Genomic DNA, 25826 nt, shown 5'->3' with positions numbered 1-25826 from the left:
TAGAGACTTGCTCTCCAATTTGCAGAAAGAGCAGTTTCATATCAGCATCCTGCAATGGTCAGAAGGCAGCCAGAACAAATAAAACAAGAAAGGTTGAGAGTCATTCATTAGAGCATAGCTACAAATGACGAATGTGACTGTCCCTTCACCAAAAAAGAGTTAATCAGAGCCAAAAAAGTGGCAAGGACACTGTACCAGGTGCTGATAACATTACATTCTCAATGATCACACACACAGATCCTGCTGGAGAACAAGGGATATTGGATGTCATCAATGCATCTTGGCAGCAAGGCAAACTACCGACCTCTTGGAAGAAAGCAGAAATCATTCCAATTCCTAAGCTGAAAGAACCTGGCAATTACAGACCCATTTCATTAACATTATGCATTAGTAAAACTGCAGAACGGATGGTCTTAAATGGACTATCAAGGAAAACTGGAGACCTGCATAAACACATATTTGGCTTCACTAGAGTAGTAGGTACTGCCAACTGCATAGCAACATTACTAGGAACAGTTCACTCAGGTCCAGCTATAGTGATCTTCCTTCATCTAGAAAAAGCATTCGAACTTTGCAAGTCCGCAAGCATTTTTACACACCTTAATTTAAAAAGGTGAAAAGGAACATATGCTAGGATGGGTTCAAGATTACCTAAGTCACAGGTATGCCAGAGTAAAGTTGCAAGGACAAGTGTCGGACTACCACTTGCATGAGAATGGGACTCCACAAGGAGGAGTCCTCAGTCCTAGTCATTTTAACATCCTTATAGAAAACCTCGTTACCATGACATTTGCAGAAGGGGTTAAATTACTAAGCTATGCTGATGATATAGCATTAGTCATTACAGGTCCTTCACTTCTAAATAAAGCACAAGGTGCATTAGATAAAGTAACATCTGAATGCAGCATTTTAGGGCTAAAAATATCTGCACAGAAGTCTAAGGCAATGAGACTAAGTGGCAACACCCTAGACAGGCACCTACGCATTCAAGACATTAACCTTCTGTGGGTTACATAATATCAATATCTCGGAGTGTGGATAGATTATAAAATGACATTCAACAAGCAAATTCAATATCTGAAGAAGAAAGCAAAATCATGATTGAATTTAATGAGAGCAATCACATGGCTCGGTCTAAGAGTGATACACAAAGTGTTAAGAATGTTTTACACGCCGTTCGTTCCCTAGTTGATTATGCAGCGCCTGCCTTACTCACTCATTCTCCTGGTCAGGAGGCAAACGTTGAGGTTATTCAAATGATGCAATGAGAGTCATAATATGGGCTCCCAGATGGACTAAAATACTGAACCTAAAACTAGAAACCAAGGTAACGTCGATTGAAATAAGGGGAAAAGGAATTGCTGTATGTATGCTGACCAAGATATTGAATACACCTAGAATCAGTTAACTTAAAGATATAATCACTGGAGCACTAACTCTAGACAGAAGAGCCTCCAATAGTAACACGTGAACCCATTGTGGGATAAACACCATCAATACATTCGATATAACAAATACAATCACTGAGAGGGGTACGAAATACATGCAGACTTCGTTATGCAAGCCTCTTGGGAATATCTGCCAGCAGACTTTAAGATTATGACTCTTGAAGGAAAAAAGGACCAGACTAATCCTCATCTGCTACGAAATATTGCACAGATGGATATAGAAGCAAACTTTGCATCTTACAGCTTCACATACTTCACAGATGGATCAGCAGACCAGCAGGGACAAGAAACCGGAACTGCAGTTAGGGCAGGAAACTGTAAATAAATGGAGACTCTCAAACGGGTGTTCAACTTTATAAATAGAGATGTTGGTCATTCAAAAGGCTTTGGAACATGCTCTTGCTGAACACAGACAACATGTTATTATACATAGAGATTCGAGAACTGCCATTGAAACCTTGCACCAAGAACACATACGGGACAACATCCATCTGATCACAAATGTCATATCATTATTGCAAACACTTAAATGTCAAGGCCGTCGGGTACTTATTGTTGGAAATATCCAACAATTTTCATACATTTTTTGTATTTTTATACAACATTTTGTATTAACCACAAGTAGTTACTAAAATTACTAACTTGTAGAATTAATCAGACAAATATTTCATACAACGCAGTACCCTACCAAATCCTTCCTGGTCTCCATGCCGCCGTGATGTCTCGTCAGTCAGAAACAGGGAATATATCCACTTTGTTGGATTTAAACATAGTCCAGATAATTACTTTCCTTTACTAAGGATAATTGCTTACTAATCAGTTTATTTACGTAGCACATTACTCCTTACTGGAACTCGCTTATTTAGTTAAAATTATTCACTCCAGTGGAAATTAAGAAAAGGTAAAATAATTCCACTTTATATTCCTCTCATTTGTTTACGCAGCTTTAATAAAGCGACTTACGCTGCGAGAGGTTATATTATAACATGATACATTTAATTGTGACATATATATTAGTCACAACCTCTTCCTTCCCTACTTAACTTCGAAATACTTAAATTCATTTACGCTCGAGGTACCTACCGAGAGCCGCGCATGCGCAGTAGGGGGAAGGAGGAAGGAGAAGCCAAAAGAGGAGGCGTGGCCTCCATCTTGCCAAAGTTACTGTATTGCAGAGCTCCCACTTAATGACTCATATTTACGTCATCTTTGCAACAGCGGGTGCCAGAGTTCGTGGAGGTCTCCATCTGCATTCAACACAAGTCCCGGTGAGCATAATTTTTTGATTGTACTACTGATATTTGTTAAGGAGTGCACTTTATTAACATTTATCGTGTAGGTTGCTCGTTGGTTACGCCACGCGATAACATCATAACCAATGTTAGTTTCAATTAAGTCCAGGCTCCCCATTTTCAATCAGATATAGTGACATATTCACTCTAGCCTAGACAACTTTTACATTTGATCTTGCTTTCAGTGGGAGTGGTAGCGGGGAAAGGGGAATGATAACTTTTCCTTCCATGTGCATGCTCGGACAGCGTGTGGCAACAAGTGTGCCCTCATGACCGCTCTACATTTTTACAATGAAATCAATGGAACAGCTAAGCTGATCTTGTATTTCTAGTAGTGTAGTAAATTTTGTAACCTACTAACATATAATCACAGGAATGATTTCTATTGAAATTGCCATTTATATTTTGATATACATTACTAACTGATTCCATTTTATATCTTGATTATATGTGTGTGTACTATAATAGGAATTTATATTTACGTTTCTTCCTAATGAAGAACCAGCATTAGATTATTGGTGCTAGGACGAATCGTATTTAAGCGCTCATTCCCCCCTATTTGTGAATGTTAATTTGACTCTTATTTCATGATAAAATACAGTCCCATTAAAATCTATATGACACTAGCTCTTGGAATTAATATCAAACCACTTGCTCATTTTTCGTTTTCCACTTTTTCACAAAAAGTGCTGATCCTTCGTAGCTATTGAAGTTTTCATTATTTAATTCAAGTATTGGAGTCAGATTTTCCCACTCTTATCAACTGGGTGCCCAGTCATGTGGGAATGATAGTAAATGACATTGCAGATGAAGCTGCAAAACTTACAACTAAGAGAAGAAATGTAGATATTTACATACCACAGAATCTATCACAGATTAAGAAAGCAATTAGAAACAGAGCAATGCAAAAGATGTACAGTGACCACAACACAGCAGTTGAAACATCAGGATCTGCGGGTTGGTACAAGAATTCAACCAACTACGAACCGCTTATTTTGATGAAAGGGAGCAGTAGAACAACAAAAGTACACTTACATCGCATCAGGCTTGGATACCCATGAGCATGAGAAATAGGCTTACAGGTTCCGGAAGATGAGAGGAAATGTCAGCACTGTGAAGAAATACCCGACAGATCACTGGAACATTATTTAACACAGTGCACAGTTACAAACGCATTAAGACTTCAACTTAAACTCAACAGAACAGAAGTTGTTAAACACATGGAGCAAAATCTTCCTGAAGCGACCATACGAGTCATATATACTCATACTCCGCCTAAGTAAAACAGATACCAGCAGCACCTAGAGTGTGCCAACCAGAGGCTTAGGGCTCGTGCAGGAATATCCCTGCAAAAAAAGTCTCCAACACTCAATCATCTCCCCATCACTTAGCTCTCCCACTCTCAGTTCTCCAACACTCAGCTCTCCAACACTCAGCTCTGCCACTCTCAGTTCTCCAACACTCAGCTCTCCAGCACTCAGTTCTCCATCACTCAGCTCTCCAACTCTCAGCTCTCCAACACTCAGCTCTCCAACACTCAGCTCTCCAACTCTCTCAGCTCTCCATCACTTAGCTCTTCAACACTCAGCTCTCCAACTCTAAGCTCTCCAACACTCAGCTCTCCATCTCTCAGCTCTCCATCACTTAGCTCTTCAACACTCAGCTCTCCAACTCTCAGCTCTCCAACACTCAGCTCTCCAACTCTCAGCTCTCCAACACTCAGCTCTCTAACTCTCAGCTCTTCATCACTCAACTCTCCAACACTCAGCTTTAAAACTCTCAGCTCTCCAACACTGAACTCTCCAACACTAAGCTCTCCAACACTCAACTCTCCAACTCTCAGCTCTCCAACATTCAGCTCTTTAACACTAATCTCACCAACACTCAGCTCTCCAACTCTCAGCGCTCCAACATTCATCTCTCCAACACTCAACTCTCCCCCACTCAGCTCTCCCACTCTCAGTTCTCCAACATTCAGCTCTCCAACACTCAGCTCTCCAACACTCAGCTCTCCAACTCTCAGCTCTCCAACTCTTAGCTCTTCAACACTCAGCTCTCCAACTCTCAGCTCTCAAACAATCAGCTCTCCATCTCTCAGCTCTCCATCACTTAGCTCTTCAACACTTAGCTCTCCAACTCTCAGCTCTCCAACTCTCAGCTCTCCAACACTCAGCTCTCCAACTCTCAGCTCTCCATCACTCAGCTCTTCAATTCTTAGCTCTACAACACTCAACACTCTAACACTCAGCTCTCCAACTCTCAGCTCTCCAACACTCAACTCTCAAACACTCAGCTCTCGAACTCTCAGCTCTCCATCACTCAACTCTCCAACATTCAGCTTTCCAACACTCAACTTTCCAACACTAAGCTCTCCAACACTCAACTCTCCAACTCTCACCTCTCCAACATTCAGCTCTTTAACACTCATCTCTCCAACACTCAGCTCTCCAACTCTCACCTCTCCAACACTCAACTCTCTCCCACTCTGCTCTCCCACTCTCAGTTCTCCAACATTCAGCTCTCCAACATTCAGCTCTCCAACACTCAGCTCTCCAACACTCAGCTCTCCAAATCTCAGCTCTCCAACTCTCAGCTCTCCAACATTCAGCTCTCCAACTCTCAGCTCTCCAACTCTCAGCTCTCCAACACTCAGCTCTTTAACACTCAGCTCTCCAACTCTCAGCTTTCTAACACTCAGCTCTACAACACTCAGCTCTTTAACACTCAGCTCTCGAACACTCAGCTCTTTAACACTCACCTCTCCAACTCTCAGCTCTCCAACACTCATCTCTCCAACACTCAGCTCTCCAACTCTCAGCTCTCCAACATTCAGCTCTCCAACACTCAACTTTCCCCCACTCAGCTCTCCAACACTCAGCTCTCCAACACTCCACTCTCTAACACTCAACTCTCCAACATTCAGCTCTACAACACTCAGCTCTTTAACACTCAGCTCTCCAACTCTCAGCTCTCAAACACTCAGCTCTCCCACTCGCAGTTCTCCAACACTCAGCTCTGCAGCACTCAGTTCTCCATCACTCAGCTCTCCAACTCTCGGCTCTCCAACTCTCAGCTCTCGAACACTCAGCTCTCCAACACTCAGCTCTCCAACTCTCAGCTCTCCAACTCTCTGCTCTCCAACTCTCCAACACTCAGCTTTCCAACTCTCAGCTCTCCAACACTCAACTCTCCAACACCTAGCTCTCCAACACTCCACTCTCTAACACTCAACTCTCAGCTCTTCAACGTTCAGCTCTCCAACACTCATCTCTCCAACACTCAGCTCTCCAACTCTCAGTTCTCCAACATTCAGCTCTCCAACACTCAGCTCTCCAACACTCAGCTCTCCAACTCTCAGCTCTCCAACCATCAGCTCTCCAACTCTCAGCTCTCCAACTCTCAGCTCTCCAACTCTCAGCTTTCCAGTTTTCAGCTCTCCACCACTCAGCTCTTTATCACTCAGCTCTCCAACTCTCAGCTCTCCATCACTCAGCTCTCCAACACTCAGCTCTTTACCACTCAGCTCTCCAACACTCAGCTCTCCATCACTCAGCTCTCCAACTCTCAGCTCTCCAACACTCAACTCTCCACCACAAAGCTCTCCAACACTCCACTCTCCAACACTCAGCTCTCCAACTTTCAGCTCTCCAGCTCTCATCTCTCCAACACTCACCTCTCCAACTCTCAGCTCTTCAACACTCAGTTCTCAAACACTCAGCTCTCCAACAATCAGCTCTCCAACACTCAGCTCTCCAAGTTTCAGCTCTACAACACTCAGCTCTTTAACACTCAGCTCTCCAACTCTTAGCTCTCCAACACTCAGCTCTCCAAGACTCAGCTCTCCAACACTCAGCTCTTCAACTCTCAGCTCTCCAACACTCAGCTCTTTAACACACAGCTCTCTAACACTACACTCAGCAACTCTCTGCTCTCCAACACAGTCAGCTCCCCATCTCAACTCTCCAACTCTCTGCTCTCCAGCACTCAACTCCCAACACTCAGCTCTCCAACACTCAGCTCTCCAACTCTCAGCTCTCCAACTCTCAGCTCTCCAACACTCAGCTCTTTAACACTCAGCTCTCGAACACTCAACTCAGCAACTCTCTGCTCTCCAACACAGTCAGCTCTCCATCTCAACTCTCCAACTCTCAGCTCTCCAGTACTCAGCTCTAAAACACTCAACTCTCCAACTCTCAGCTCTCCAACACTAAGCTCTTTAACACTCAGCTCTCAAACTCTCAGCTCTCCATCACTCAGCTCTCCATCACTCAGCTCTCCAACACTCAGCTCTTTAACACTTAGATCTCCAACACTCAACTAAGCAACTCTGAGCTCTCCATCACTCAACTCTGCAACTCTCAGCTCTCCAACACTCAACTCTTCACCACAAAGTACTCCAACACTCGGCTCTCCAACTCTCAGCTCTCCAACTCTCAGCTATCCAACTCTCAGCTTTCCAACTCTCAGCTCTCCAACACTCAGCTCTTTAACACTCAGCTCTCCAACTCTCAGCTCTCCATCACTCAGCTCTCCAACACTCAGCTCTCCAGGACTCCACTCTCCAACACTCAGCTCTCCAACACTCAGCTCTCCAACACTCAGCTCTTTAACACTCAACTCTCCAACACTCAGCTCTCCAACTCTCAGCTCTCCAACACTCCACTCTCCAACACTCAGCTCTCCATCACTCAGCTCTCCAACACTCAGCTCTCCAACTCTCAGCTCTCCAACACTCTGCTCTCCAACACTCAGCTCTCCAACTCTCAGCTCTTCAACTCTCAGTTCTACAACTCTGCTCTTTAACACTCAGCTTTGCAACTCTCTGCTCTCCAACACTCAGCTCTCCAACATTCAGCTCAACAACTCACTACGCTCCAACACTCAGCTCTCCAACTCTCAGCTCTCCAACACTCAGCTCTCCAACACTCAGCTCTTCAACACTCAGCTCTCCAACACTCAGCTCTACAACACTCAGCTCTCCAACACTAAACTCTGCAACACTCTGCTCTCCAACACTCAGCTCTCCAGCACTCAGCCCTCCAACATTCAGCTCTCTAATACTCAGCTCCCCAACTCTCAGCTCTCTAACACTCAGCAATCCATCACTCAGCTCTCCAACACTCAGCACTCCAACACTCAGCTCTCCAACACTCAGCTCTCTAACACTCAGCTCTCCAACTCTCAGCTCTTTAACACTCAGCTCTCCAACACTCAGCTCTCCATCACTCAGCTCTCCATCACTCAACTCTGCAACTCTCAGCAGTCCAACAATCAACTCTCAACCACAAAGCTCTTCAACACTCCACTCTCCAACACTCAGCTCTCCAACTCTCAGCTCTCCAGCTCTCAGCTCCCCAACACCCACCTCTCCAACTCTCAGCTCTCCAACACTCAGTTCTTCAACACTCAACTCAGCAACTCTCTGCTCTCCAGCACTGTCAGCTCTCCAGCACTCAGCTCTCCAACACACAACTCTCCAACTCTCAACTCTCCAACTCTCACCTCTGCAACACTCAGCTCTTTAACACTCAGCTCTCCAACTCTCAGCTCTCCATCACTCTGCTCTCCAACACTCAGCTCTCCAACACTTAACTCAGCACTCAGCAACTCTCAGCTCTCCATCACTCAACTCTCCAACACTCAACTCTATACCACAAAGCTCTCCAACACTCCACTCTCCAACACTCAGCTCTCCAACTCTCAGCTCTCCAACTCTCAGCTCTCCAACTCTCAGCTCTCGAACTCTCAGATTTCCAACTCTCAGCTCTCCATCTCTCAGCTCTTTAACACTCAGCTCTCCAACTCTCAGCTCTCCATCACTCAACTCTGCAACTCTCAGCTCTCCAACACTCAACTCTCCATAACAAAGCTCTCCAACACTCAGCTCTCCATCTCAACTCTTTAACTCTCAGCTCTCCAGCACCCAGCTCTCCAACACTCAACTCTCCAACTCTCAGCTCTCCAACTCTCAGCCCTCCATCACTCAGCTCTTCAACACTCAGCTCTCCAACTCTCAGCTCTCCAACTCTCAGCTCTCCAACACTCAGCTCTCCAGCACTCAGCTCTCCAACTCTCAGCTCTCCAACTCTCAGCTCTCCATCACTCAGCTCTCCAACACTCAGCTCTTTAACACTCAGCTCTCCAACACTCAACTCAGCACTCAGCAACTCTCAGCTCTCCATCACTCAACTCTCCAACACTCAACTCTCCAACACTCCACTCTCTAACACTCAGCTCTCCAACTCTCAGATTTCCAACTATCAGCTCTCCATCTCTCAGCTCTTCAACACTCAGCTCTCCAACTTTCAGTTCTCCATCACTCAGCTCTTTAACACTCAGGTCTCCAACACTCAACTCAGCAACTCTCAGCTCTCCTTCACTCAACTCTGCAACTCTCAGTTCTCCAACACTCAACTCTCCATAACAAAGCTCTCCAACACTCAGCTCTCCATCTCAACTCTTTAACTCTCAGCTCTCCAGCACCCAGCTCTCCAACACTCAACTCTCCAACTCTCAGCTCTCCAACTCTCAGCCCTCCATCACTCAGCTCTTCAACACTCAGCTCTCCAACTCTCCGCTCTCCAACTCTCAGCTCTTCAACTCTCAGCTCTACAACTCTGCTCTCCAAAACTCAGCTTTCCAACTCTCTGCTCTTCAACACTCAGCTCTCCAACACTCAGCTCTCCAACACTCAGCTGTTCAACACTCAGCTCTCCAACACTCAGCACCGCAACTCTCTACTCTCCAATACTCAGCTCTCACCTCCCAGCTCTCCAAAACTCAGCTCTCCAACATTCAGCTCTCCAACACTGAACTCTTTAACACTCTGCTCTCCAACACTCAGCTCTCTAACACTCAGCTTTAAAACACTCAGCCCTCCAACACTCAGCTCTTCAACACTCAGTTCTCCAACACTCAGCTCTCCAACTCTCAGGTCTCTAACACTCAGCTCTCTATCACTCAGCTCTCCAACACTCAGCCCTCCAACACTCAGCTCTCCAACACTCAGCTCTCCAACTCTCAGCTCTCTAACACTCAGCTCTCCAACACTCAGCTCTCCAACTCTCAGCTCTCTAACACTCAGCTCTCCATCACTCAGCTCTCCAACACTCAGCTCTCCAACACTCAGCTCTCCAACAGTCAGCTCTCCAACTCTCTGCTCTCTAACACTCAACTCTCCAACACTAAGCTCTCCAACACTCAACTCTCCAACTCTCAGCTCTCCAACATTCAGCTCTTTAACACTAATCTCTCCAACACTCAACTCTCCAACTCTTAGTACTCCAACACTCAGCCCTCCAACACTCAGCTCTCCAACACTCAGCTCTCCAACACTCAACTCTCCCCCACTCAGCTCTCCCACTCTCAGTTCTCCAACATTCAGCTCTCCAACACTCAGCTCTCCAACACTCAGCTCTCCAACTCTCAGTTCTTCAACACTCAGCTCTCCAACTTTCAGCTCTCCAACTCTCAGTTCTAAAACACTCAGCTCTCCAACTTTCAGCTCTCCATCACTCAGCTCTTCAACTCTTAGCTCTACAACACTCAACACTCTAACACTCAGCTCTCCAACTCTCTGCTCTCCAACACTCAACACTTTAACACTCAGCTCTCCAACTCTCAGCTCTCCAACACTCAACTCTCAAACACTCAGCTCTCCAACTCTCAGCTCTTCAACACTCAGCTCTCCACCACTCAACTCTCCAACATTCAGCTTTACAACACTCAACTCTCCAACACTAAGCTCTCCAACACTCACCTCTCCAACTCTCAGCTCTTCAACACTCAGTTCTCCAACACTCAGCTCTCCAACACTCAGCTCTCCAACACTCACCTCTCCAAGTTTCAGCTCTACACCACTCAGCTCTTTAACACTCAGCTCTCCAACTCTCAGCTCTTCAACACTCAGCTCTCCAACACTCAGCTCTCCAACACGCAGCTCTTCAACTCTCAGCTCTCAAACGCTCAGCTCTTTAACACACAGCTCTCTAACACTCAACTCAGCAACTCTCTGCTCTCCAACACAGTAAGCTCTCCATCTCAACTCTCCAACTCTCAGCTCTCCAACACTCAGCTCCCCAACACTCAGCTCTCCAACACTCAGGTCTCCAACTCTCAGCTCTCCAACTCTCAGCTCTGCAACACTCAGCTCTTTAACACTCAGCTCTCCAACACTCAACTCAGCAACTCTCTGCTCCCCAACACTCAGCTCTCCAACACTCAGGTCTCCAGCACTCAACTCTCCAACTCTCAGCTCTTTAACACTCAGCTCTCAAACTCTCAGCTCTCTATCACTCAGCTCTTCATCACTCAGCTCTCCAACACTCAGCTCTTTAACACTCAGATCTCGAACACTCAACTCAGCAACTCTCAGCTCTCCATCACTCAACTCTGCAACTCTCAGCTCTCCAACACTCAACTCTTCACCACAATGTACTCCAACACTCCACTCTCCAACACTCAGCTCTCCAACTCTCAGCTCTCCAACTGTCAGCTATCCAACTTTCAGCTTTCCAACTCTCAGCTCTGCAACACTCAGCTCTTTAACACTCAGCTCTCCAACTCTCAGCTCTCCATCACTCAGCTCTCCAACACTCAGCTCTCCAGCACTCAGCTCTTTAACACTCAACTCTCCAACACACAGCTCTGCAACTCTCAGCTCTCCACCACTCCACTCTCCAACACTCAGCTCTCCAACTCTCAACTCTCCAACACTCTTCTCTCCAACACTCAACTCTCCAACTCTCAACTCTTCAACTCTCAGTTCTACAACTCTGCTCTTTAACACTCGGCTTTGTAACTTTCTGCTCTCCAACACTCAGCTCTCCAACATTCAGCTCTTCAACTCTCTGCTCTTCAACACTCAGCTCTCCAATACTCAGCTCTACAACTCTCTGCTCTCCTACACTCAGCTCTCCAACACTCAGTTCTCCAACACTCAGCTCTCTAACACTCCGCTCTGCAACTCACTACTCTCCAACACAAAGCTCTCCAACTCTCAGCTCTCCAACTCTCAGCTCTCCAACACTCAGCTCACCAACACTCAGCTCTCCAACACGCAGCTCTTCAACTCTCAGCTCTCCAACGCTCAGCTCTTTAACACACAGCTCTCTAACACTCAACTCAGCAACTCTCTGCTCTCCAACACAGTAAGCTCTCCATCTCAACTCTCCAACTCTCAGCTCTCAACCACTCAGCTCCCCAACACTCAGCTCTCCAACACTCAGGTCTCCAACTCTCAGCTCTCCAACTCTCAGCTCTCCAACACTCAGCTCTTTAACACTCAGCTCTCCAACACTCAACTTAGCAACTCTCTGCTCCCCAACACTCAGCTCTCCAACACTCAGGTCTCCAACACTCAACTCTCCAACTCTCAGCTCCCCAACACTCAGCTCTTTAACACTCAGCTCTCCAACACTCAACTCTCCAACACTCAGCTCTCCAACACTCAGCTCTCCAACTCTCAGCTCTTCAACTCTCAGCTCTACAACTCTGCTCTCCAACACTCAGCTTTGCAACTCTCTGCTCTCCAACACTCAGCTCTCCAACAGTCAGCTCTCCAACACTCAGCTCTTCAACACTCAGCTCTCCAACACTCAGCTCTCCAACATTCAGCTCTCCAACACTCAGCTCTCCAACACTGAACTCTTTAACACTCTGCTCTCCAACACTCAGCTCACCAACACTCAGCTTTCCAACATTCAGCCCTCCAACACTCAGCTCTTCAACACTCAGTTCTCCAACACTCAGCTCTCCAACTCTCAGGTCTCTAACACTCAGCTCTCCAACACACAGCTCTCTAACACTCAGCTCTCCATCACTCAGCTCTCCAACACTCAGCTCTCCAACATTCAGCTCTCCAACACTCAGCTCTCCAACTCTCAGCTCTCGAACACTCAGCTCTCCAACACTCAACTCTCCAACACTAAGCTCTCCAACACTCAGCTCTCCATCACTCAGCTCTCCAACACTCAGCCCTCCAACATTCAGCTCTCCAACACTCAGCTCTCCAACTCTCAGCTCTCGAACACTCAGCTCTCCAACACTCAACTCTCCAACACTAAGCTCTCCAACACTCAACTCTCCAACTCTCAGCTCTGCAACATTCAGCTCTTTAACACTAATCTCTCCAACACTCCGCTCTCCAACTCTCAGCGCTCCAACATTCAGCTCTCCAACACTCAACTCTCCCCCACTCAGCTCTCCCACTCTCAGTTCTCCAACATTCAGCTCTCCAACACTCAGCTCTCCAACACTCAGCTCTCCAACACTCAGCTCTCCAACTCTCAGGTCTCTAACACTCAGCTCTCCAACACACAGCTCTCTAACACTCAGCTCTCCATCACTCAGCTCTCCAACACTCAGCCCTCCAACATTCAGCTCTCCAACACTCAGCTCTCCAACTCTCAGCTCTCGAACACTCAGCTCTCCAACACTCAACTCTCCAACACTAAGCTCTCCAACACTCAGCTCTCCATCACTCAGCTCTCCAACACTCAGCCCTCCAACATTCAGCTCTCCAACACTCAGCTCTCCAACTCTCAGCTCTCGAACACTCAGCTCTCCAACACTCAACTCTCCAACACTAAGCTCTCCAACACTCAACTCTCCAACTCTCAGCTCTGCAACATTCAGCTCTTTAACACTAATCTCTCCAACACTCCGCTCTCCAACTCTCAGCGCTCCAACATTCAGCTCTCCAACACTCAACTCTCCCCCACTCAGCTCTCCCACTCTCAGTTCTCCAACATTCAGCTCTCCAACACTCAGCTCTCCAACACTCAGCTCTCCAACTCTCAGCTCTCCAACTCTCAGCTCTTCAACACTCAGCTCTCCAGCTCTCAGCTCTCCAACAATCAGCTCTCCATCTCTCAGCTCTCCATCACTTAGCTCTTCAACACTCAGCTCTCCAACTTTCAGCTCTCCAACTCTCAGCTCTCCAGCACTCAGCTCTCCAACTCTCAGCTCTCCATCACTCAGTTCTTCAACTCTTAGCTCTACAACACTCAACACTCAAACTCTCAGCTCTCCAACTCTCAGCTCTCCAACACTTAGCTCTTTAACACTCAGCTCTCCAGCTCTCAGCTTTCTAACGCTCAGCTCTACAACACTCAGCTCTTTAACACTCAGCTCTCCATCACTCCGCTCTTTAACACTCACCTCTCCAACTCTCAGCTCTCCAACACTCATCTCTCCAACACTCAGCTCTCCAACTCTCAGCTCTCCAACATTCAGCTCTCCAACACTCAACTTTCCCCCACTCAGCTCTCCCTATCTCAGTTCTCCAACACTCAGCTCTCCAACACTCTACTCTCTAACACTCAACTCTCCACCATTCAGCTCTACAACACTCAGCTCTTTAACACTCAGCTCTCCAACTCTCAGCTCTCAAACACTCAGCTCTCCCACTCTCAGTTCTCCAACACTCAGCTCTGCAGCACTCAGCTCTCCAACTCTCGGCTCTCCAACTCTCAGCTCTCGAACACTCAGCTCTCCAACACTCAGCTCTCCAACTCTCAGCTCTCCAACACTCAGCTCTTTAACACTCAGCTCTCCAACTCTCAGCTTTCTAACACTCAGCTCTACAACACTCAGCTCTCCAACACTCAGCTCTTCAACTCTCAGCTCTCCAACACTCAGCTCTTTAACACACAGCTCTCTAACACTCAACTCAGCAACTCTCTGCTCTCCATTACAGTCAGCTCTCCATCTCAACTCTCCAACTCTCAGCTCTCCAGCACTCATCTCCCCAATACTCAGCTCTCCAACACTCAGCTCTCCAACTCTCAGCTCTCCAACTCTCAGCTCTCCAACACTCAGCTCTCCAACACTCAACTTAGCAACTCTGCTCTCCAACACAGTCAGCTCTCCATCTCAACTCTCCCACTCTCAGCTCTCCAGCACTCAGCTCTCCAACACTCAACTCTCCAACTCACAGCTCTCCTACACTCAGCTCTTTAACACTCAGCTCTCCAACTCTCAGCTTTCCATCACTCAGCTCTCCATCACTCAGCTCTCCAACACTCAGCTCTTGAACACTCAGATCTCCAACACTCAACTCGGCAACTCTCAGCTCTCCATCACTCAATTCTTCACCACAAAGCTCTCCAACATTCCACTCTACAACACTTAGCTCTTCAACTCTCAGCTCTCCAACTCTCAGCTATCCAACTCTCAGCTTTCTAACTCTCAGCTCTCCAACACTCAGCTCTTTAACACTCAGCTCTCCAACTCTCAGCTCTCCATCACTCAGCTCTCTAACACTCAGCTCTCCAACACTCAGCTCTCCAACACTCAGCTCTTTATCGCTCAACTCTCCAACACTCAGCTCTCCAACTCTCAGCTCTCCAACACTCCACTCTCCAACACTCAGCTCTCCAACACTCAGCTCTCCAACACTCCACTCTCCAACACTCAGTTCTCCATCACTCAGCTCTCCAACACTCAGCTCTCCAACTCTCAGCTCTCCAAAACTCTGCTCTCCAACACTCAGCTTTCCAACTCTCAGCTCTTCAACTCTCAGTTCTACAACTCTGCTCTCCTACACTCAGCTTTGCAACTCTCTGCTCTCCAACACTCAGCTCTCCAACATTCAGCTCTACAACTCTCTGCTCTACAACACTCAGCTCTCCAACACTCAGCTCTGCAACACTCAGCTCTCCATCACTCAGCTCTCTAACACTCTGCTCTGCAACTCACTACTCTCCAACACTCAGCTTTCCAACTCTCAGCTCTCCAACACTCAGCTCTCCAACACTCAGCTCTTCAACACTCAGCTCTCCTACACTCAGCTCTACAACACTCAGCCCTCCAACACTCAGCTCTCTAACACTCAGCTCTCCAACTCTCAGCTCTCTAACACTCAGCTATCCATCACTCAGCTCTCCAACACTCAGCCCTCCAACACTCAGCTCTCCAACTCTCAGCTCTTTAATACTCAGCTCTCCAACACTCAGCTCTCCAACACTCAGCTCTCTAACACTCCGCTCTGCAACTCACTACTCTCCAACACTCAGCTCTCCAAATCTCAGCTCTCCAACACTCAGCTCTCCAAACACTCAACTCTGCAACATTCTGCTTTCCAACACTCAGCTCTCCAGCACTCAGCCCTCCAACACTCAGCTCTCTAACATACAGCTCTGCAACTCTCAGCTCTCTAACACTCAGCTATCCATCACTCAGCTCTCCAACACTCAGCCCTCCAACTCTCAGCTCTCCAGCTCTCAGCTCCCCAACACTCACCTCTCCAACTCTCAGCTCTCCAACACTCAGTTCTCCAACACTCAACTCAGCAACTTTCTGCTCTCCAACACAGTCAGCTCTCCATCTCAACTCTCCAACTCTCAGCTCTCCAGCACTCAGCTCTCCAACACTCAACTCTCCAACTCTCAACTCACCAACTCTCAGCTCTGCAACACTCAGCTCTTTAACACTCAGCTCTCCAACTCTCAGCTCTCCATCACTCAGCTCTCCAACACTCAACTCTTTTACACTCAGCTCTCCAACACTCAACTCAGCACTCAGCAACTCTTAGCTCTCCATCACTCAACTCTGCAACTTTCAGCTCTCCAACACTCAACTCTCCACAACAAAGCTCTCCAAGACTCCACTCTCCAACACTCAGCTCTCCAACTCTCAGCTCTCCAACTCTCAGCTCTCCAACTCTCAGCTTTCCAACTCTCAGCTCTCCATCTCTCAGCTCTTTAACACTCAGCTCTCCAACTCTCAGCTTTCCATCACTCAGCTCTTTAATCCTCAGCTTTCCACCACTCAACTCAGCAACTCTCAGCTCTCCATCACTCAACTCTGCAACTCTCAGCTCTCCAACACTCAACTCTCCATAACTAAGCTCTCCAACACTCCACTCTCTAACACTCAGCTCTCCATCTCAACTCTTTAACTCTCAGCTCTCCAGCACCCAGCTCTCCAACACTCAACTCTCCAACTCTTAGCTCTCCAACTCTAAGCTCTCCAACACTCAGCTCTCCAACACTCATCTCTCCAACTCTCAGCTCTTCAACTCTCAGCTCTACAACTCTGCTCTCCAACACTCAGCTTTGCAACTCTCTTCTCTCCAGCACTCAGCTCTCCAACACTCAGCTCTGCAACTCTCTACTCTCCAACACTCAGCTCTCCAACTCTCAGCTCTCCAACACTCAGCTCTCCAACATTCAGCTCTCCAACACTCAGCTCTCCAACACTGAACTCTTTTACACTCTGCTCTCCAACACTCAGCTCACCAACACTCAGCTTTCCAACACTCAGCCCTCCAACACTCTGCTCTTTAACACTCAGTTCTCCAACACTCAGCTTTCCAACTCTCAGCTCACGAACACTGAGCTCTCCAACTCTCAGCTCTCCAACACTCAGCTCTCGACACTCAGCTCTCCAACACTCAACGCTCTAACACTCATCCGTCCAACACTCAGCTCTCCAACACTCAGCTCTCCAACTCTCAGCTCTCCAACACTCAGCTCTCCAACACTCAGCCCTCCAACACTCAGCTCTCCAACACTCAGCTCTCCAACTCTTAGCTCTCGAACACTCAGCTCTCCAACACTCAGCTCTCCAACACTCAGTTCTTAAACACTCAGTTCTCCAACACTCAGGTCTCCAACACTCAGCTCTCCAACACTCAGCACTCCAACACTCAGCTCTCCAACTCTCAGCTCTCCAACACTCTGCTCTCCAACACTCAGCTCTCCAACTCTCAGCTCTTCAACTCTCAGTTCTACAACTCTGCTCTCCTACACTCAGCTTTGCAACTCTCTGCTCTCCAACACTCAGCTCTCCAACATTCAGCTCTACAACTCTCTGCTCTACAACACTCAGCTCTCCAACACTCAGCTCTGCAACACTCAGCTCTCCATCACTCAGCTCTCTAACACTCTGCTCTGCAACTCACTACTCTCTAACACTCATCTCTCCAACTCTCAGCTCTCCAACACTCAGCTCTCCAACACTCAGCTCTTCAACACTCAGCTCTCCTACACTCAGCTCTACAACACTCAGCCCTCCAACACTCAGCTCTCCAACTCTCAGCTCTCTAACACTCAGCTATCCATCACTCAGCTCTCCAACACTCAGCCCTCCAACACTCAGCTCTCCAATACTCAGCTCTCCAACACTCAGCTCTCCAACTCTCAGCTCTTTAACACTCAGCTCTCCAAAACTCAGCTCTCCAACACTCAGCTCTCTAACACTCCGCTCTGGAACTCACTACTCTCCAACACTCAGCTCTCCAAATCTCAGCTCTCCAACACTCAGCTCTCCAAATCTCAGCTCTCCAACACTCAGCTCTCCAAACACTCAACTCTGCAACATTCTGCTTTCCAACACTCATCTCTCCAGCACTCAGCCCTCCAACACTCAGCTCTCTAACATACAGCTCTCCAACTCTAAGCTCTCTAACACTCAGCTATCCATCACTCAGCTCTCCAACACTCAGCCCTCCAACACTCAGCTCTCCAACACTCAGCTCTCCAACTCTCAGCTCTTTAACACTCAGCTCTCCAACACTCAGCTCTCCATCACTCAACTCTGCAACTCTCAGCTGTCCAACAGTCAACTCTCCACCACAAAGCTCTTCAACACTCCACTCTCCAACACTCAGCTCTCCAACTCTCAGCTCTCCAGCTCTCAGCTCCCCAACACTCACCTCTCCAACTCTCAGCTCTCCAACACTCAGTTCTCCAACACTCAACTCAGCAACTTTCTGCTCTCCAACACAGTCAGCTCTCCATCTCAACTCTCCAACTCTCAGCTCTCCAGCATTCAGCTCTCCAACACTCAACTCTCCAACTCTCAACTCTCCAACTCTCAGCTATGCAACACTCAGCTCTTTAACACTCAGCTCTCCAACTCTCAGCTCTCCATCACTCAGCTCTCCAACACTCAACTCTTTTACACTCAGCTCTCCAACACTCAACTCAGCACTCAGCAACTCTTAGCTCTCCATCACTCAACTCTGCAACTCTCAGCTCTCCAACACTCAACTCTCCACCACAAACCTCTCCAAGACTCCACTCTCCAACACTCAGCTCTCCAACTCTCAGCTCTCCAACTTTCAGCTCTCCAACTCTCAGCTTTCCAACTCTCAGCTCTCCATCTCTCAGCTCTTTAACACTCAGCTCTCCAACTCTCAGCTCTCCATCACTCAGCTCTTTAATACTCAGCTTTCCAACACTCAACTCAGCAACTCTCAGCTCTCCATCACTCAACTCTGCAACTCTCAGCTCTCCAACACTCAACTCTCCATAACTAAGCTCTCCAACACTCCACTCTCCAACACTCAGCTCTCCATCTCAACTCTTTAACTCTCAGCTCTCCAGCACCCAACTCTCCAACACTCAACTCTCCAACTCTCAGCTCTCCAACTCTCAGCTCTCCAACTCTCAGCTCTCCAACACTCAGCTCTCCAACTCTCAGCTTTTCAACTCTCAGCTCTACAACTCTGCTCTCCAACACTCAGCTTTGCAACTCTCTTCTCTCCAGCACTCAGCTCTCCAACACTCAGCTCTCCAACACTCAGCTCTTCAATACTCAGTTCTCCAACACTCAGCTCTGCAACTCTCTACTCTCCAACACTCAGCTCTCCAACTCTCAGCTCTCCAACACTCACCTATCCAACATTCAGCTCTCCAACACTCAGCTCTCCAACACTCAGCTCTCCAACACTGAACTCTTTAACACTCAGCCCTCCAACACTCAGCTCTTCAACACTCAGTTCTCCAACACTCAGCTCTCCAACTCTCAGGTCTCTAACACTCAGCTCTCCATCACTCAGCTCTCCAACACTCAGCCCTCCAACACTCAGCTCTCCAACACTCAGCTCTCCAACTCTCAGGTCTCTAACACTCAGCTCTCCATCACTCAGCTCTCCAACACTCAGCCCTCCAACACTCAGCTCTCCAACACTCAGCTCTCCAACTCTCAGCTCTCGAACACTCATCTCTCCAACTCTCAGCTCTCCAACACTCAGCTCTCGACACTCAGTTCTCCAACACTCAGCTCTCCAACACTCAGCTCTCCAACACTCAGCTCTCCAACACTCAGTTCTCCAACACTCAGCTCTCCAACACTCAGCTCTCCAACACTCAGCCCTCCAACACTCAGCTCTCCAACACTCAGCTCTCCAACACTCAGCTCTCAACACTCAGCTCTCCAACACTCAGTTCTCCAACACTCAGCTCTCCAACACTCAGTTCTCCAACACTCAGCTCTCCAACACTCAGCTGTCATGTACAAGTGCCAGTTAGGAATGCTGATTGTGAACCTGAAATAAATTATCTGTACTCATCTGTTATGTTCAGAATCGACTACTCCAATTAGTCCTAAAACTATTTTCACAGTGAGATATAGCAGTTTATATATTGTTTAGCTAATATATGGTGCCTGCGTTTGCTATATAAACGACCCGGGTACCCGGCACATCTGAGAATTGTAATACGGTATGAACATGGGTAAGAGTTCCTTCAAAGTATAAGCGATCAATTATCACTTGTTGAAGTCAATCATCACAGTAATTATTGTAATGAAACATTTTGATGGTTACTGTGAGGAGACACTGATATACATAACTAATAGAGTCAGAACTCGACAATGTGATGTTGAAGAGGCCAGAATGTGCCAGAAATAGAAACGTATTTGGCAGCTTTCTCAAAACTCCAAAACTGGCCATGCGTCCTGTTACCCGTACGACACACTCACTAGAAGGAATGCAGTGGGTTATCTTGAGGTTATCTTAAGAGGATTTCGAGGCTTAGCATCCCCTCGGCCCGGTCCTCGACCGGGCCTCCTTTTTGTTACACATCCCCAGGAAGCAGCTGTCTAACTCCATGCTCCCTATTTACTGCTAGGCGAACAGGTGCACCCGGGTGAAAGAAACTCTATTTGTTTCCCCATGGGCATATTTTTGCCCATTTGTTTCCACCTCCTACGGGAATCGAACCCGGAACCTTAGGACTACGAGTCCCGAGGGCTGTCTACTCAGCCGTCAATTCATACATCGAATTTGTAAGATGCACGGCTGTGAGGCAGCTTCCTCTTGAGATGATGTCAAGAATCATTAAGTGAACTAGGATGATATAAAGGGAGTTAGATGTGAGAGCAGTATGGGAAAACGGGTTTGATTGACAGTGTAACTAACACTAATCTATTAAAGAAAATTTCCACTATTACACACGATTCCTTAACATTAAGAGAGAGTATCCCAGCCACACAAGCTAGACGAGCACACCCACCGCCCCGAGGCTTTGGTGCATAATGACCACTTGGTCTCTGCCACTTGCAACAGGCGCCACAACTATACCACTGGTGATGACTCCCAGTACTGCCTAGACAGGGGAATGTTGTGCTTGTACAACAACATTTTGTCACACAACAACGCACATAATGCACAGTAATAATATATCTTAACATAACTACAAATGATCAAAGTACGCAACAGTGATATTGTTGTGAACTATCGTTGTACATCATTTTACACAACAATCTATATATAGTGTAAATACAAAGTACACAACAATGATGCAGCCTGTCCGATGAGGACAGGCTTCATCTGTAAAAGACGCTAGTGAAGTTTCACTGTAGGCAGCTGGTTGAATCCGAGGCCTCATTCACAGCATAACCACATAAAAGTGAAAGCTTTAACATCTATATACTTTGCAGGCCTTTTCACACATTCTAATCTCACCACGCTAACGAGAAACGATGAGCTGCTGACATCAGGTCAGCTGTCGAAGGAAGGAAACTATCAGAACCGCAAGCCGTTACTACAATATGACACTTGGTCAGGATAAATATTTGGAATGGGACGGGGGGAAGGAATGGTGCCCACCCATTTGGACGGTCAGGGAGTGAACCTGCATGAAGCGAGACCGTCGCTCTACCGTCCAGTCCAAGTGGTTATTGAGATGGGTCCCACCTCACAGATGGCGCACATGGCTAATTTGTGCAGGTGGAAGAGATGTACGATAACACACTACACACCCTGGGATGCGAGACTTGTCAGAGATCATTATAGTGGCGGTTGAGTACACGTGCAGTGTACTCAGCCGTCACTGAGCAAAATTTATATATTTTTGTGAAATTTGCAAGTTTCCACACCAGTGAATCTGTCTCAAAGGAATGAGGCCAGAGGTGTCACAATTAATTGTTTTTAATTATTTTAATATTTTGTTCAAATTGTTAAAACGTGTTTAGGTGGTGGCTGGTGCCCAATTTGTCGCTGAGTAACTATGCTGCTAAGTGAGGGTTGCTGGGAACTAGTGAGTAAGTGGGTATAATGAATAATCTCATAGTGTAAAGGCAGGTACTTGCAGCTGAGACCCGCTCTCACTTTCCGTAGACCGTTGCTAGGCTTTCATAAGCACCCGCCTTGTATCTACTCGTCGCCTTGTACCCACTCGTCGCCTTGTACCCGCTCGTCGCCTTGTACCAGCTCGTCGCCTTGTACCAGCTCGTCGCCTTGTACCCGCTCGTCGCCTTGTACCAACTCGTTGCCTTGTACCAGCTCGTCGCCTTGTACCAGCTCGTCGCCTTGTACCCGCTCGTCATCTTGTACCAGCTCGTCGCCTTGTACCCGCTCGTCACCTTGTACCAGCTCGTCGCCTTGTACCAGCTCGTCACCTTGTACCAGCTCGTCACCTTGTACCAGCTCGTCGCCTTGTACCCGCTCGTCGCCTTGTACCCGCTCGTCGCCTTGTACCAGCTCGTCGTGAACTCACAGTAATCGTCACTCCACTGTACATCCACATTAATGTTGATCAATGGTCAAGATATCTTCATATGGTACCATCAGCAATATGCAAATACAAGATATAAATAATTACAAGTAATTAAAGCAACTGCCTATTACTACCTATTAATCAATGGTGAATATCGTTTTGTAAAATCTATTAAGCATTACTCAAACCTCTCTCAGAATAAAAATTGTAATCACACTAGGGTATTTTTAACAAGTAATAATGTTGTGATTGATTCCACAAACAAGCATATGTAAATGTATTCATCAATATATATATAGGCCAGCCTATCTTTAACAATTTATTCTCGAATGCCTCTAATCTTCTAAGACGCATATGAATATGTGTATAGACATACTTCAATACTCTTAATAATATTCATAAGTTTAAATGTTTTATTCCCAATGTTTTCTTATTTAAATCTTAAGTTCACTAATAGCGCTGTCTGGCAACGTTTACTCCCAGAGGTTCAACTAGGTGGCGACCCCATATACCCCCTCTCTCCCATGGGCAGGCAATGTCTAGGGCCCTCATTACCTAAGCTGGAGTGCTGAGGGATGGTTCTATAACCAGCTCCGACGTTAATAGATTACTTATTTAATTTGTCAAAGCTCTATAACACTATTGTCGCCTCATTAACTCACTCAAATGATTATTGACAATAATCTGTGGTGCACCTGATGCTAGAACACTCCCTTTAAACATGCTCTGTCTTCAAGCAGTTTCACTGATGACTAACAGAACACATTTGTGGCAGCTGTGACCTTCGTGTCCTTGCACTAGGCTCGACAATAGTGTTGTCAATATACACATATGATCACTGTAACGGCCTAGGAACTCAGTGTCTGACTTCACGAATAGCCGTCCAATGCTATATATCCTCCTTATATATTGGTTGACGCGCGCTTCATTTGTCCTCATGTCAGGCGTCGACCGCTTGGATCATTTCGGCACCACAAGTTTTCTATAAATCGAGTCTCGTTTCCTTCTGACAAGTGATAGCAAGCTGGGTGATGGAGAAAGGTTGACAGACCTTTCCATTCCTATATAGTCCATCGCTACTCATGAACAGTTGAGTCGCACCTTTGATTAAGTTTCCAATAGACGAGACTACTAATGGGGAAGCACCAGGCAGACCTTCCCCGTTGACGGACTGTAAAGGAGCCTGGTAAAGGAGACATCAGGCCTGCTCAATGCTGTGGCACATGCTAGTTCGGTTTTAATTGGTTACTGGACATCGTCTACGTTTGACGGTAGAGCTAAGGTGACGTCTTTTCGAAGATTATGACACTAGAACATAAGAAGACTCCTTCTCCACGGCGTGCTTAGCCTTTTCTGGGGCTGTGAACTGACCGCTGGTGGAGATTGCGATCATAGATGTGCTCCATGTGGACGTTCTTGATTTGCTTGGGCTGGAAAAGCTCTCATCTACTCGGGTGGCGGTGTCCTTCAACTCGAGTCTGCTGTTGTTACGGACCCGAACCCAGCGTCCGAGCACGGAGCAGTGACGACCGCGCCATCTGTGGGTCAGCTCCCGAAACCCCCTCCAAATGGACGACGCCATCTAGCGAGGGCGGGATATACCGGCCACAGGGGCTGGTTTCCCGTCTTAATCAGCTAGTGACATAGCCGCTGTTGACCTCTGGTGAGGTGATACTTAGACAGCAACGCCATCTAAGGAGTGGATAGGTGGACGTTTGCGTCTAAGCCTGTAAGTGAGGTGCCCTAGAGTGTAACCAGTACTGATGACGTGTCTGATTACAGAGTCGACCTGGGACTGCTGAATCGGACGGTGGATCAGTCTACCCAAGGCAGCCATAGTATCTCCACGTGTTTGCTGCAGAAGCTGTGAGTCACCCTCCCGGATGAACTCTGTTGTGTTAGCCTGCCTGTGAGGTGGCAGAACCAGGAATTGTCATACCCGGGGCTGACTGGTGGAGAAGACTAGCCACTGGGGTGTTGTTGAGAGAGGAGAGTGAATTGTGGAATCACACGAGGCTCCTGCCTAGGGCTCGCAACCCTAGTATAGGTCGTGGAGTGGCCTACATAGCAGAGCTGATTGGAACCTGCCAGCTACAGGCTGGATTTGTGGTTGAAGGCCTCCACGATGGTGCACCCAGTGGGACTGTGATTTGGCTGGCCTGTGGCCAGGGTAGACTCGCTTAGAGAATCGAAGGATTCATCGTGAGGCCACAAGAAGAGAACCAGGGCTAAGCATCGTTGAGCACCGTGGAACATTCCGCGTCTTCAGAGGAAGACCATTATGTACATAAGTGTTTATACCCCTCCGTGTGACAGTTTATATATTTATTGGTGGTGGTAATATATATATTTAATTTAGTGTATTTGTATCCCTTCCCCTTTAATTTTCTTGCATTACGGAACACACCCCTTGAAAGCCACTACTAACTTGGGGCCGGATACCCAAACTCTAATAACATCAGAGAAGAACCCCAGTTGCGACCCAATAGGGCCGTAACAGCTGTACCGGGAGTTTGTGGTGCGCAAGGATGCACGCACAGTTGCTATTCCTGCATCGGCTGTGTCTGTGGAGGTTTCGGATCCCTGGAGGGCGATGCAATATGTGAGCATTCATGGTGTGCCGGTCGCTTTCCCCATGGACGACCTGAAGTCGGTGTTTACGCGATAAGGTGTGGTGGTGGTTCACCGCTTCAACACTTTGAGTGCGGGCCGGCTGCGAGGGTTACGTATGGGCACTCGTACGCACGTTATGCGGGTTACGACACCCATTCCGTCCAGGGTTTTGTATCGTGGGCTCTCGCTCCAGGTCTTTTATCAGGGCCAGACGTGGACCTGTTTCCGGTGTGGTGCTGAGGGCCATGTGACGCTCCTCGTGCTGAGGCTCCTTCGGTTTTCTTGGAGGGTGACTTCCCCTGCTTGTCTGAGCATGGGGCTTCCTCGGCGCCTATTCGCTCTGTCCAGGTGCCTGGTGTGGTTCCCGCTGTGGTTTCGGCTGGCGCTCCATCTGGCCCTGGTATGTCTGCCCCACCGGTGAGCTCTGTGGACCTGGGGGCTTCTGCTTCGGGTGTTCGGTAGTTGCGGAGGTGCATCCGCGGCCGGTTGCTTCCGTGGGAGCCTTGGATGCTGCTGTAGGGGTGGTGCCTGCCTATCCTGCCGACGATCGTCTGCTTCCCGGGGGTTCCGGGGTTGTGGTGGGTGAACGCTCTCCCCCGCCCCCTGCCCCTGCCACCCCCTCTGCCCCGCCATCTGCATCGTCTCCCTCGTCGCCTTCGGTGGTCTCCTCACCCTTCGGTCCGTCTTCTCCTGCGCCGGCCTTGTCGTCCGTATTGGATGCCTCCAGTGTGCTGGAGTGTGCTCTC

General features: G+C 47.7%; 2 protein-coding genes across 2 annotated transcripts; one reads left to right on the top strand and one right to left on the bottom strand.

Annotated features, from left to right (window-relative positions):
- Positions 1-1557: 1557 nt before the first annotated feature.
- On the top strand, positions 1558-21540 carry LOC138368453 (uncharacterized). Its single transcript, XM_069330970.1, has 18 exons — positions 1558-1749; positions 4147-5242; positions 5289-5302; positions 5349-6496; positions 6659-6899; positions 7701-8623; positions 8833-9128; positions 9185-9674; positions 9810-10766; positions 10800-12290; positions 12416-14842; positions 14934-15806; positions 15908-16151; positions 16305-16548; positions 16620-17318; positions 17470-18709; positions 19064-19794; positions 21410-21540. Exons 1-18 carry the CDS (start codon positions 1558-1560, stop codon positions 21538-21540), a joined length of 13437 nt encoding a protein of 4478 aa, XP_069187071.1.
- A 584-nt stretch (positions 21541-22124) lies between these two features.
- LOC123748611 (ovarian abundant message protein-like) lies at positions 22125-25327 on the bottom strand. The gene is made up of 2 exons (XM_045730774.2): positions 25214-25327; positions 22125-22451 (listed from the first exon to the last, which is right to left on the bottom strand). Exons 1-2 carry the CDS (start codon positions 25325-25327, stop codon positions 22125-22127), a joined length of 441 nt encoding a protein of 146 aa, XP_045586730.2.
- Positions 25328-25826: the final 499 nt, after the last annotated feature.

The sequence above is a fragment of the Procambarus clarkii genome, chromosome 25, assembly GCF_040958095.1.
Source record: "Procambarus clarkii isolate CNS0578487 chromosome 25, FALCON_Pclarkii_2.0, whole genome shotgun sequence".
Classification (NCBI taxonomy): domain Eukaryota; kingdom Metazoa; phylum Arthropoda; class Malacostraca; order Decapoda; family Cambaridae; genus Procambarus; species Procambarus clarkii.
This window is presented reverse-complemented; position numbering and strand designations above follow the sequence as displayed.

Bases quoted from the DNA above. Each gene is read 5' to 3' on its own strand.
- LOC138368453 (XM_069330970.1), top strand. From the start codon at position 1,558: ATGCAAGCCTCTTGGGAATATCTGCCAGCAGACTTTAAGATTATGACT. The intron at 16,549-16,619 runs GCAACTCTCAGC...TCTAACACTCAG, and splicing joins GCTCTCCATCACTCAACTCT to CTCTCCATCTCAACTCTTTA. The intron at 19,795-21,409 runs GTTCTCCAACAC...TATACTTTGCAG, and splicing joins ACTCAGCTCTCCAACACTCA to GCCTTTTCACACATTCTAAT.
- LOC123748611 (XM_045730774.2), bottom strand. From the start codon at position 25,327: ATGGCCCTCAGCACCACACCGGAAACAGGTCCACGTCTGGCCCTGATA. The intron at 22,452-25,213 runs GTGCGTACGAGT...GTTCACGACGAG, and splicing joins GGTGTCGTAACCCGCATAAC to CTGGTACAAGGCGACGAGCG.